A 13,433-nucleotide genomic window follows, 5' to 3' on the forward strand; every position below is an offset into this window, starting at 1 on the left:
CTTCCTTCCCTCCCTCCCTCCCTCCCTCCCTCCCTTCCTTCCTTCCTTCCTTCCTTCCTTCCTTCCTTCCTTCCTTAGAGAATCTGGGAAGCCTGAGACAGCCTGTGCTGAGAGAGTGAAGACCTAAAGTGCTGTGTTGGGTGGTAGGCAGGTGAAGGAAAGAAAAAGAGAGAAACTTTAATTCAAGGAAGCACCAGGAGTTTGATATCGAGGCCTATGCAGTGATCCTAAGTTCTCTCATCATGGCTTTTTTTTTTTTTTTTTTTTTTTTGACAGAGTCTCGCTCTGTCACCCAGGCTGGAGTGCAGTGGTACGATCTCGGTTCACTGCAACCTCCACCTCCGGGGTTCAAGCAATTCTCCTGCCTCAGACTCTCGAGTAGCTGGGATTACAGGCACATGCACCACCACACCCAGCTAATTTTTGTATTTTTAGTGGAGATGGGGTTTCACCATGTGGGCCAGGCTGATCTCAAATGCCTGACCTCAAGTGATCTGCCTGCCTCGGCCTCCCAAAGTGCTGGGATTATAGGCATGAGCCATGGCCATTTGACTCCCAAAATATTATCCTCATGATAAACTTTTTCCTTTTTTTTTTTAATAATGAAGATTTCTCCCAGATGGGAGAAAAATAACTTCTTTTTAAAGTAGGCAACATATTCGAAGGGATGTCTGGAATAATGATTTCATGTTTACAGGGCTGTGGCTCTTAATTAAATACTTTACCTTCCTCTTATTATTCGCTGTTGAGTAAAAGGCTACTGGGAAAGATGTTAATGAATTACTTAGTAATGCACCCTACCCTCACAGTTGGGTAATGATTGCTCTTCCCAGAAACTAGAGCTAAACCACAGCTCTGGAATTTGCCATCAGGAGAGTGGGATCTTCCACTGGCTGCCCTTAACCATTTCTTCCTTTGATGCTATTTTGATTTTAGTGGAATCCTGCCAGCAGAAGCTGAACTGATGTACATCAATGAAGTTGAACGTTTGGATGGATTTGGACAGGAAATCTTCCCTGTAAAGGTAGTATGCTGTGCCCTGTGCTGGCTTTAACCTTCTCAGACCGGTACTGGCATTTGGAAAACCAGTGTTGATAGCAGTGGGCCAGAACGGCTTGGCCTTCTTTTTGCTATGCAGCATTAGTTGGCAAGTCCAATTTATTATAGATAAACAAATGCTTTTTCTTAACCAAGACGTTTTGAAGTTTGCCATGGTCCTCAGCAGAATAGCTCAATAAGACAGTCCATCTAAGTGAGTACCAAGCATCAGCCAGTCTGGCACCTTGGAGGTATCAAGGCTGATATCCAGCCTTATAACAGGACAAGTAGCCAATGTCATGTGTAACATTAATGAAGACTCTAGTCAGTAGTTTTCTTATTCTCTTTTTCTCTTCATTGAGCCAATACAGGGATAATCTTGAGGTAGAATGAAACGTTTCTTGTATACAATCATGCTTTATTTCTCCAGCTTTATATGGCCCTCCACTGTGGGTTCCTGGTCCCTTTGGTGTTTTATGGAAACTATGCCTCGGGAACTGCTATAGCACATCACATCCTTTGCAGCACATCCACCTCCTGAAGTGGGTGTGGTTGGGGGAGGGGTCATGGATCATAGTCATTTATAGAGCTGAGCCCATCATCCAAACTCATTTTCCGCTCTCTGTTGACCAACTTTACAAAAAATGGAGATTTATCAGAAACCTAAAGCAACTGGCACATTTCAGCAATTTGGGAGATGCCTGCAATTTCAGCACAAACATTTCACTCCAGACTAGCTCCACTGGCTGTTTTATAAGTGTTCAGTTCCTCCTCTGTTGCACGTTTGCAATTTGCCTTAATGAGAACTGCCCATGTGCATCAAGTAGAATCGAGCAGGGTGGCCGCAGCTTTCAGAAAGGGCTAAATGGCTCTTTTTTAGATTTGTTTAATTTTCTTTTGCTTCTCTAATAGCTGCCCTTCATAGGGTTGTAATCCATTTTCCTTGCAATAATGCCTTATGAAGCCATCTGCATCCCACTTACATTTCTGCAGCCCATATATAGTCATATTTTGGGTCATTGAAAAATCAGAGTAAACTTTTCTCTGCTTCTAGAAAACTGACTTCTCAATCTCTGGAAGTTGGAGGTTTTGTTGTGGCAATTTGCTTATGTTGTTTTTTAATGTGGGCTGCGGGAAACGGGCAGTTGAGGTCATGTTGAAATCTGCTGTGGTTGGTCCTGATGTGCTTTCTAGTGTGTTCTTTCTTTAGTGGGACCAACAGGGTTATAATACCTTCCTCTGAGTTGGAAGGTAGGCGCTTCTGACTTATTGCCAAGCTTGGGTAACTGAGCTGGACTGCCTCTTTTTCTTCTCTTTCCCCCCACATATGTGTGCATATCTAAGGTGACCACCTATACACCGCATGATTCCTGGTGACCCAAGGATGAGGGTGGGAGCAACAGTACCAGTGGGGGTGGTGATGTGGTCAGCTCTGCAATAAGTGAAAAAGCAGACAAGAAAATATGCAGGGAAAGACTGTGAGTAGGACTGGAGTCTCTTTTGATTGGTACAGGTTCTTATTGACAAAAAGCATGTCATGATATATTCTAGGAAAAATACTTGAATTTAGCATGAACTTTTCTGTGAGTGGTTCCTCAAAAATTTTCAAGAGTAGAAGAACAGCAGTGGACTGGCAGATGCAGATGTTGTACAGGAAGAAGAACCCCCTGCTCAAAATACTATCCAGTGAGCCTCAGGATATATTTTTTTAAAATTTTGCCTCCTTGAAGGAGTAAGATACTTACAAAAAGATGCATCTAGAAAGCAAAAATGAACTCTGAAATTTAAAATGTGATATCAGAAGTGTACAACCTAATAGACAGGTTAGAAGATAAAACTGAGAAAGTCTCACCAAAAAACAAAGTAATGGTAAGTCGGGGACAGGAGATAAAAGAATTAGAGGACCTGTCCAGGATGTCCAATATTTGAATAATGGGAGTTCTAAAAAGAGTGAACAAGGGAAGCAAAAGGTAATTATTCGAGAAAATATCCCTGCACTGAAGAATGGGAGTTTCTGCACTGAAAGGGCCAGAGATGGTAGCTGCAAAGAGACACATCGAGAGCTTTAAGAGGTGAAAGTTTTGGCCTCTGTGTAGAGGAAGTGGTAGGGCCAGGTCTCCTCTTGGCTTCCTTTAAACAAGCCCTGAAGAATATTCAACTCTTCAAATTACTGCATGTATAACGATTTAAAAAACAAAAACTTTGGTAAGGTTAAAAAATAAGAGACATCAATAGATGTTCATGAAAGAGAAAATCCAAATGCCAATGAATCTGAGAAAATCCAGAGATTGTCTCTTAAACTGGACATGTGTTGTGACAAATTGAGAAAAAAGGAAAAAAAAATCTATCTCTGTATCTATATAGTCCACTAGGATGTGTGGTGGGTGAGTTCCTGTAGGACCTGACCCCGCCGACACAGCTGGTCACCTTATTGCTATGATGTTGTCTATGATTTATTCTACTCATGGGTGAGAAATGGGATGTGATGCCTGTGGGTTTTGAAATAACGTGTATATTGTGGAGTGGCTAAATCAAACCAGTTAACATATGCGTTACCTCACATATTTCTTTGTGGTTAGAACACTTAAAATTTACTCCTTTAGGCCGGGCACAGTGGCTCACGCCTGTAATCCCAGCACTTTGGGAGTCCGAGGTGGGTGGATCACGAGGTCAAGAGATCGAGACCATCCTGGCCAACATGGTGAAACCCTGTCTCTACTAAAAATATAAAAATTAGCCAGGCGTGGTGGCATGCACCTGTAGTCCCAGCCACTCAGGAGGCTGAGGCAGGAGAATCGCTTGAACCTGCTGGGAGGTGGAGGTTGCAGTTAGCCGGGATCACGCCACTGCACCCCAGCCTGGCGACAGAGTGAGACTACGTCTCAAAAAAAAAAAAAAATTTACTCTTTTAGTGATTTCAAGAATACAATACATAGTTGCCGGGCACAGTGGCTCACACCTGTAATCCCAACACTTTGGGAGGCTGAGGATGGAGGATCACTAGCCTGGGCAGCATAGCAAGACCCTGTCTGTAAAAAAAAAAAAAAAAAGTAGCGGGGCATGGTGGTGCATGCTTGTAGTCCCAGCTACTTGGGAGACTAAGGTAGGAGGATTGTCTGAGCCCAGGAGGTCAAGGCTGCAGTGAGCCAAAATCGTGCCACTGCTCTCCACCCTGGGCAACAGTGAGACCTTGTTTCAAAACAAACAAACAACAACAAACACCAATATATTGTTACTAACTATGCTATGGTCACAATGATACCTTGAACTCAGTCCTCCTGTCTAACAAGGCTTGATTTCCTTTGACCATCATCTCCCCATTCCTCCCATTCTCCAGCCTCTGGTAACCACCATTATACTCTATCCTTCTATGAGTTCAGTTTTTTAGATTCCATGTGTGAGTGAGAACATGTGTTATTTGCTTTCTGTACCTGGCTTATTTCATTTAGCATTGTGTTCTCCAATTCCATCTGTATTGTGGCAAATGCCAATTTTGTTCTGTTTTAAGGCTGAATGGTACTCCCTTCCTTGTACACACATGTACCACGTTTTCTTTATCCATTCATCTGTGGATGGACACTCAGGTTGATTCCATATCTTAGCTATTGTGAATAATGTTGCAGTGAACATGGGTCATCACAAGTATCTTTTGTTGGTCTTACCCAGGACAATCATGGGAACTGTGTACACCTTGGCATTTTCTTTATGGGGATTTTCGTGAGGAACAGAATTGGAAGACAAGCGGTAATATACAGGTAGTCTTATTTGTTTGTTTTTCTTTTTTCTTTTTCACCTTGAGGAAATGTAATGTTAATGTTACATTAACATCCAAATGAGTTAAGAGCCAAACTGTGGATAAGATTTGACTTCTCTCAGCTCATATAAGGTGAGCCCTCTGCAGGATTTAAGCAGTTAAATTCATCTCACTTTTCGTAGAAACCCATCCCACCTGATTCCAGGAACTACATTATTGAACCCTATTGAGTTAGAAGGATGAAACTAAACTTTGTGAGTCTGGTTGAAAACTGGCTCTCCAGTCAGTCATTAAATCTAAACACTTCTTTCCATTGTTCTGAACCACCTGTGCCACAAGAGTGCAAACTGATTTTTATGTGAACAAAAGGTGATTAGTTTTAAAAATGTGTTTTGAAAAAGCAATCTATTTATTATGATGAATTAGGGGGCTTTGGTACTTTTCATTATTTTGACACTTCAGTCCTCTTTTCCATTTATCAGGAATGGCACCAGTGTAGAGATGCAGCCATCTCCCCCCTGCATTTCACGTCAGTATGCTTGCTTTGTATTGGTGCCCGTAGATTTTATCATAATGCGAACGATCTGAAAAACTGTGTTCTAGCTTTCATTTACAAGGGCAACATGGCCCATGATTGGAAGAACAGCTTTCTTGTATGTGTGTCTGAGGCGGATCTGTGTATCCAGGGCACACTATCAAAGATAGCTCTTGGAGGCAAGCATAGCCCACCTTCTGGAAGTGACTCTTAACTGACCATGTACTCTCTGGATCAGTAACTACAGCAGGTCATTTTGAGTCAGTTTTCTAACCAAAAGATTCCTGGTAGGCTTTTATTTTCCTAGATCCCCAGTCTGTCATTGTTTTTATGATATTCTCTTGCTCTCTGAATAGAGACATTATTGAAGCAGGAGTGACAAGAGAGATCTTTCAGGCTATAGAATAAATTTTTCGACTTTTGGACTTACTGTCAGCTCCATATATCTGCCACAAAGTATAAATTAATTGAGGAAAATATGTAAATATGTGCAGAGTTGTAACTATAAATTTTTATACCCATTCAAAGCTATCCAGGCATTGAGTCCTACCAGTTCTTCATAGTTAAATCAATGTTTCAGTTTCTGTTTGAACCTACAGCACAGCAGAGAAGTAAACAAGTCTTGCACACCAGCTATTGAAGTGAAATAGAAGAAAACTGCAATTTGGAAATTTCATGAGCATAAGCCACTCACAGGTTTTGCTTAGTTTCCTTAGAAACTGCTTCCAGACCTTTTCATTTATCTTGAAACCACTACAAGATGAGAATTCACATCTACTGTAGTGTCATGTTAATTATACCACTAGACGAAGTCATGTGGCGGGGCTCCGAGTATATCTAGGATTTCAGCAGTTGATTTGAAGGAATGAGGCCAGAGGAAACCAAATATCTCTTATTTCTAGAGGCCTTCACTAAGGAGCATGTAGCTATGAGTCCACGTAGATGTAATCTGATAGGACTGTAGGTTGTGAAGCAAGCTGGGTGCAGCACTATTAGAGAGTATTGCCCCAGCAGAGGTACCTAAAAACATTTAGTACTGGTATAAGGGAATGATGACTGGAGGAAAGGCTGGAAACCCCAGGTAAAGAACTCGTCCATCCTTGACATAGAGAGTAAACATGCTAAGTCAGGTACTTATTTGTGTCTATATTGCCTGATTTTTAAAGTAGGAGCAAAAATAGCTGCCATAAAGAGTTGGTGTAAGAATCAGACTCTATACAGCTAAGAGACAGTATGATTGCTTTTTATTCTTCTAGCAAACATTTATTGAGTGCTCTGTGCCAGGTACTTGATTCAGTGCTTGGAACACAGAAATGAAGAAGGCAGAATCCCTGCACCGGGTATGGGGCCTGTGGCCTGCTTGGTCTCATCAGAGATCTCGTCACAGAAGTAAAAATTATAATGCAATGTGGTGACCGGTAGGGGACGGCAGCAGGCTCTTCTCCTCACGTGTGGGTAGGGGGATATGATGAAGGGATTCCTAGAGAAGGTGACTCCCAGAGCTGAGCCTCAAAATTATTATCCAAACAGAGGATGGTAGAAGTATTAATGAGCAGATGCATCATATGAGTGAAAAAGCGGTGGCAGGGAATTACAGGTTGGGGCACCAAGTGAAGGGTAAAAGATGGTTAGAAATTGGTTCCAAGTAGGATGGGAAGCAGTAGCTTATCTTTCCTCATCTGGTGCTTATTTTGGTGTATCTCCTTTTAGATAAGGTCTCCATGAAGACAGGGAAGGAAAGTGTGTGTGTGTGTGTGTGTGTGTGTGTGTGTGTGTGTGTGTGTGTGTGTTGGGTCCCAAAGTGTAGGCACATTAAAGAGTCAATTAATTTATACTTAGTGGCAGGCATATGGAGTTGACACTAAGTCCAAAGTCAAAAAGTTTATTCTATAGCCTGAAAGATCTTTCTTGTCATTCCTGCTTCAACAGGCGTTTTTTCTTAGTGGCATCATGAATCTGTAGTGCATATTGCAATACAGAATATGTGGATTCTTCTGTTTAGGTTCCTGGAAACACATGATTTTTAATAATATGTGCTCCTCCATCATTAAAAAGTGGTGGTCATGGGAAATGTTTTGTCACTTTGGAAATGTGAAAAAATGGGAGAGGGAGAAGTGAAAGTCCCTTGCAGATTTTCCTCATTGCTAGTCACAAAGAAAACTATAGTTTATAAATAGCGATGTCTAGACGTATTTTATGTAGAATTTTTAGCAATTTGAATGGATATGTGTTGCATTTTCTTTTCTCTTTTGAAAGAACATTTCACTTAAAAAATAGTTAAATCATAGTTTGTTAAATGAGACTTGACAGCAGCAAACAGCCCTCCTCTGCTGTATCATAAATGCCTGGAACATCGTTGGGTAAACACAGTGACATTTCTTCTAACCAGGTGGAATGACATGGGGAATATCACTCATAACAAGTCGACCATTCTAGTGGAGCTCATCAACAAAGAAGAGACTGCCCTCTTTCACACGGTAAGCAAAACAGACAAACAGAGTCAGGGTCTGACAAGACACTGGCTTTTGGACTTTTCAACTCCTAATGTCCTTTCCTTGCTCTCCCTATCTTGAGATAATAAATACTCCCTTGAAGAGATGCTTTCTAATACTTGGTCAATGCTGTCATTACTCATTCCAGGATAGTGGTGATGAAATACCCATGTTTAAAATGCCAAGTTTCTGGCCAGGCGCAGTGGCTCATGCCTGTAATCCCAACACTTTGGGAGGCTGAGGCCAGTGGATCACTTGAGGTCAGGAGTTTGAGACCAGCCTGGCCAATATGGCGAAACCCCATCTCTACTAAAAATACAAAAATTACCCAAGCATGGTGGCGGGCACCTGTAGTCCCAGCTACTCGGGAGGCTGAGGTAGGAGAATTGCTTGAACCCAGGAGGCAGAGGTTGCAATGAGCCGAGATCGCGCCACTGCACTCCGGCCTAGACAACAGAGCTAGACTCCGTCTCACAAAATAAAATAATAAAATAAAATAAAATACCAGGTTTCCAAGCTGACTTTTGACTCTAGGACTCTGGTCCCTCCAACTGCCTTATGTGTGATGGATCACATTGTCTGGTGTGCCGCCTTCCTCAGCACTCTAGTTACAGCCCTCATCTAGTGACCCCTGATTCTATTGCATTCCATTTGCTTTTGCTGGAGGACCTAAGTTTTCTTTCCCATCATAGCCTTAGCTTAATCTGAAGTAGCTGAGGGACTGACCTCCTGTTGAGTGCCTCCTCGAGAGCCAAGGCATCTCACTGCCTCCAATTTAATGAAGTCTGGTGTTTATTCTATGCTGTGCCTTGATTCAGTTATTTATTTTGAAAGCACTTGGTCGGAAATTACATAAAGACATGCCGGTTCATCAGTGTAACCCCAGCACTTTGGACATAGGGATTCCTTAGCAGACAGCAGGTTCTGCCACTCTTTGGCAGGCTTTGTAGGCATAGCTGCTGCTGAAATTCAGCAGGCTGGTTTACTTTGCTGGCCCATGTATTATTTTGTGCTTGAGATGAAGGTTGGAAAGGATGTGTGTCCCTCCTCAGAAGAATCTTAATGAAATGTATAACTAATTCAACAAATGTTTATTTTTTTCTCTGTCTCTTCTTTTCCAAGGATGATATCGAAAATGCCAAGTATATTTCTCGGTTGTTTGCCACACGACACAAGTTTTACAAACAAAATAAAATCTGCACTGAGTAAGTAAACATTTAATCCCCCCCGACTTGATGGCTTTGTCAGATTAAATTAATGTCCTTTTGGGGTGCTATAGATCTCTTTTCCTATTCACTCTTTTTCCTTGTCCCTTGTAGAAGCTAATGAAGTAAGCTAAAGCCAGGGCAGGAATGAAAACTTTAATGATGAAGACTGTCTAGTGTCGTGCATATGCCCGGAGAGAGAATAATTCACAAATTGACTGTGAATGCTTGGCTGCCTGGATGGGTTGGCCCACATTAGCGCCTTTCCAACCCTCTGCTAGAAGTTTGGAGAAGCGGTGCAGTTCCCAATTTGCCAGGGTGCCCCTTCGTGTCAGACGCGGAGTGTGTTCAGAAGTGGGTAACAGAGTGACGAGCTAGCTTGAAAGAGAAGACGCTCCTGTCATCCTCAGCCCCGTGTCGCTTACACAGTTGGCTAACCCTGCGTGTGCTCCTGGGTCATGTCATCTGACTGTAAATGAGAGGCCAGGGTAATTAGAGGAAGATGTGGAAGACACTCATAGGTGTCACAAATCCGTGTGTATTTTTTTAATTTAATTTGGAAATAAAGATGATAAAGAGGCGTGTGATGAGGGCACTTAAATGCGGCCTGACCTCAGATGGAGCGTGCTGGGGCTCACTCTATCGTTGTCTTTTTCTTGGTTACCTTCAAAAGACGTTCCTCAGCTGAATACATTCAGCGGTTTGGGCGCCCAATGTGTTTAATTTTGTTTCAAAGAGCGTCAGGGTTATAAATGCAAGAGAAGAACTGCTTTTCCACTCCCACAGTGGACACATCCGAGAGTATGTAGAGTATTGTCCTAGAGCAGTTCCTGCTGAAGAACGCGGCTGCTTTATAGCTGGAGCGCCAGGTCATGGCAGACTTTTTTCTCCACACCGTGGAGGCTCTTTCAAGCCAGTCACTGCAATTGGTCACTGTCGGGGTCTGAAAGTATGTCTGACAGTATTAGGCCTACCCGCTTGGTTTGCAAATGTGAATCAGAAGAAGGCCTGATCGGGGAGTGGCAAGTGAAGCGGCTGTACGTTTCTTCTAGACACATTCTCGCATGTGCCCCACCACACCATTCTCTTGAGCAGGTTCCTGATAGTCACTTCTGTGTATTTCTACTCTGCTGTTGCCTTTGACTTCTGGGGGTGTCTTTGACATGAACAAGAATGCTATCCTTGACTTCTGTAGGGTGAATTTAAAAACTGAGAACTAGATTTTACTCTTGTCTTCTGATTTAACCACAGCTCAGCAGATGGTTTTACTATAAAATTTACGGAGTGTTTAGTTTTCTTTTGTGGTCTTTTCCTCCAGTGTTAGTGAACATCACATATTAGTCTGAAAACTAAGAAGAAATTCTGTTTCTCAATTCTGCTTCTGTAATAACCATTCCTTTCTTCTTCCTAACCAAGTATAAGAGGTTCCTAACCTCTTACCTGATTAAAACCTGGGGCACACTCTCAAAATTATACTCTCTGTCTCTCTCTCTCTCTTTCTCTCTCTCCCCCATTAAATTCCATATGCAGTTCAGCGTCCCAGCACGATGTTATGGCCTGGGGCATCCCTCTGGAGTTCTGTGAACTGGCATAATCTTAACAGCATCCTTCTCCACGCATGCACAGCAGCATCCTTCTCCAGAGGGCGATACTCTCTGACCTCTAAAAGATCGTTATTGATTTTTCTGCTCCTGCAGAGCTGCTGCTTGTCATCTGGAGGTATAGCTCAATTGAGTGGCTCCTCAATTTCTTGTTGTAGGGAGAAAAATTAGGCGGCAGTATATGTAACATAGGGCTCATAATATTGTATTATTTAGCCAGTCATTTAAAAATCCACCATTGCTATATTACCTCCATCATTTCATAAAAGATATTTTATCACCAAAAAATTAGGAAGGATAAAATCTCAGAATAAGGAGAGTCCTTTAAATTGAAGAACTTACCTTAATAAAAAACTGTACATGTCCTGGGTTTTTTTTTTTTTTTTTATGGTAACACTGAGAACGAGGGAAAGTATTATAGCATTTGGGACCTGTTGCTTGAAGCCATCTTTGATTTCAACTCTAAAGAATTTGCTAATACTTCCAATCATTTTTTAATCTCTACATTTAAAAATATGTTGGTTCTTAGTCTGGAAAATATCTGATCAATGTTTGTAAAATGTGTTATCTTAATAAAAAGTATCTTTATATGGTCACACTAAAAATATTGTATCTATTTTGTATTTTCATTTGACTGGAAGTATTTTAAAAATATTTTGTCTTGCATTTTTTTAAAAACTGTGGAAGATTTCACATATATACAACAGTAGAAAGAGTACAATTTTTTAAAATCCATGTAATAATGGTGATATTTTTCAGTCTGGCTTATTTCCCTCAGTCTTTCTATAGAAATAAGCCTCCATTGGTTTAATATTACTTTGTAAAATTTATTCTAAAAGTATCCTATCTGAACATTTTGAAAATAAAGAAAAACAAAGGAAATCAAGATTGTTCTTAGTGTTACCACCCAGAAATAAGCCACGTTTATGTTTTGATGTAATGATTGCCAGTCTTGTTTATTCTCTTCCTCTCCCTCCCTTGTCTATCTGGTCTTTTTAAATCAATAATAATAACCATTCTCATTTTTTCACCTCTTCATGTAGACAGTCAAATTCTCCACCCCCCATCAGACGCCAGCCCACCTGGAGCCGGTCCTCTCTGGTATGTATAGAAGCTGCAGTGATCAAGTGATCTGACTGTTGAGCATTCTTTGTTATTAATTTGAGGTGGGGGGATGATGAGGGCATCATGATGAGGTGAAATTTTGTGAGAACACAGAGGCGTCATTCTGTCAAGCAGGTGCGATGGACACCCATTTTGTCCCCCTTGGACCCATCCGTGCCCACCACTACTCTAAGTGTGGCTGAGGCTGAGGGTTTACCCTGAGAGTAGGTCTTATTCCAGGCCCGTGGGACCATGTTCCATCAGCATACAGCCCATGGTGTGTTTTCATTCCCTTGCTCATCTGTTCTGGTTGTTGTGTGAAGATACGTCTTCAGTTACGAGCTCCACAAATTCCTTTGTGTTCACTGCCATAGAGAGAGCTTAATAAACTAGTGAGAAAATGCCTTCTAAATGAGCAAAAATTGAACGGATCTAGTTGATGGTCTCAGGCAGAGTATCTGATGGGGAAAATTGATTGCATATTTCCTAATTTTAGGCCTTTTAAAAAAAATCAGAATTCCAAAGCACTTCCATAATTTTAGGCTTTAATTAGCCAGCAGAGTTTGAATTGACCTAGCTTTAGCTGCTGCTTTTTTGTTTGTTTGTTTGTTTGAAGCTGCTCTCCTCATCATGTGAATAAGGAAACACAATTTCAATGCATGTGTTCTGTCTTAGGCTATGTTTTATTTTGAGGATTACTCAAGGATAACAGATGTTAAGAACTGGTTTTCTTTAATGTTTTCCACTTGTTTTAACTCACAATTCTTTTATTTTAGGTTATGATTTTTTACACAAAATCAAAATAAACATATGACCTTTTAACTTCTCTAGATCAACAATTCTTTCAAGCTGATAGAATGCAATTGAATTTTTCTTCATATTCAGTGTATACACTATAGCATGTCTTTAACTTGTCTTTTGAAGGGAACGTTTTGAGAAAAGTTTATTTCCTTGAAAATGCTTAGATGTGGACTCTGAATTCTTGAGTTGAGTCATTGTATTATCGCAGTAATTCCTGAGTGCCTGTGTGAATATTATTTCTCTCAGTATTATGCACAATATCTCACATGTGGTCCTGGGCCCTGGAAATGTAAGAGATACCTTGGGCTTTCCCCTGAGTACCAATAGATTTGTTCATGGCACTGATTTATTTATTCTTCTCCTTTATGAATGTTATCTTCCTTTTCCCTTCTTTAGAGTGTAGATGTCTTTATTAGCAAAATAATTTTTCATTTACTCCCTTGAAACCCTATGGGAAGCAAAGTGTTTTAAAGCTCTCTTGTGATCTTATCTTGTCCTCATTATCCAGAGAGGATGCAGAGGCTTACCTATTTTATTCGGATAAAGACAGTTTATAGGAAGTCTGATCCAATTCATGGCTTCCCCCTTTCCATGGAGTGCCCCACTGCACTCCAGCCTGGGCAATAGAGTGAGACAATGTCTCAGAAAATAAAAAAAGAAAAAAGAAATATGAGAGATTATCCTGTTTGGTGGCTTACAAACATAAGGGTTTTGAGGGTTTTTTCCCCCGCAAATCAAAACTCTTATTTCAAACAAATTCTTACCTGGAACCTCAGTACGTAAATAAAATGGATAATGCTTGAGGTAGGGGAAGAGAGGAGCTTGATTTGACTGACAGGAAACTGAGACCGACTGAGGTTAAATGGCTTGCTCTAGATTACATTAGTGCATAACCGTCTTTCC

General features: G+C 41.1%; 1 protein-coding gene across 1 annotated transcript in view; it reads left to right on the top strand.

Moving 5' to 3' along the window:
* Nucleotides 1–13,433, top strand: part of PTPN14 (protein tyrosine phosphatase non-receptor type 14) — a 202,709-nt gene that overhangs the window by 148,340 nt on the left and 40,936 nt on the right. Inside the window, exons 7-11 of the mRNA XM_019030500.4 lie at nt 937–1,024; nt 4,705–4,793; nt 7,717–7,804; nt 8,942–9,024; nt 11,669–11,726. Of these exons, the coding sequence (XP_018886045.1) occupies nt 937–1,024; nt 4,705–4,793; nt 7,717–7,804; nt 8,942–9,024; nt 11,669–11,726 (406 nt within the window). The remainder of the gene's footprint in view (nt 1–936; nt 1,025–4,704; nt 4,794–7,716; nt 7,805–8,941; nt 9,025–11,668; nt 11,727–13,433) is intronic.

The sequence above is a fragment of the Gorilla gorilla genome, chromosome 1 (assembly GCF_029281585.2).
Source record: "Gorilla gorilla gorilla isolate KB3781 chromosome 1, NHGRI_mGorGor1-v2.1_pri, whole genome shotgun sequence".
Classification (NCBI taxonomy): Eukaryota; Metazoa; Chordata; class Mammalia; order Primates; family Hominidae; genus Gorilla; species Gorilla gorilla.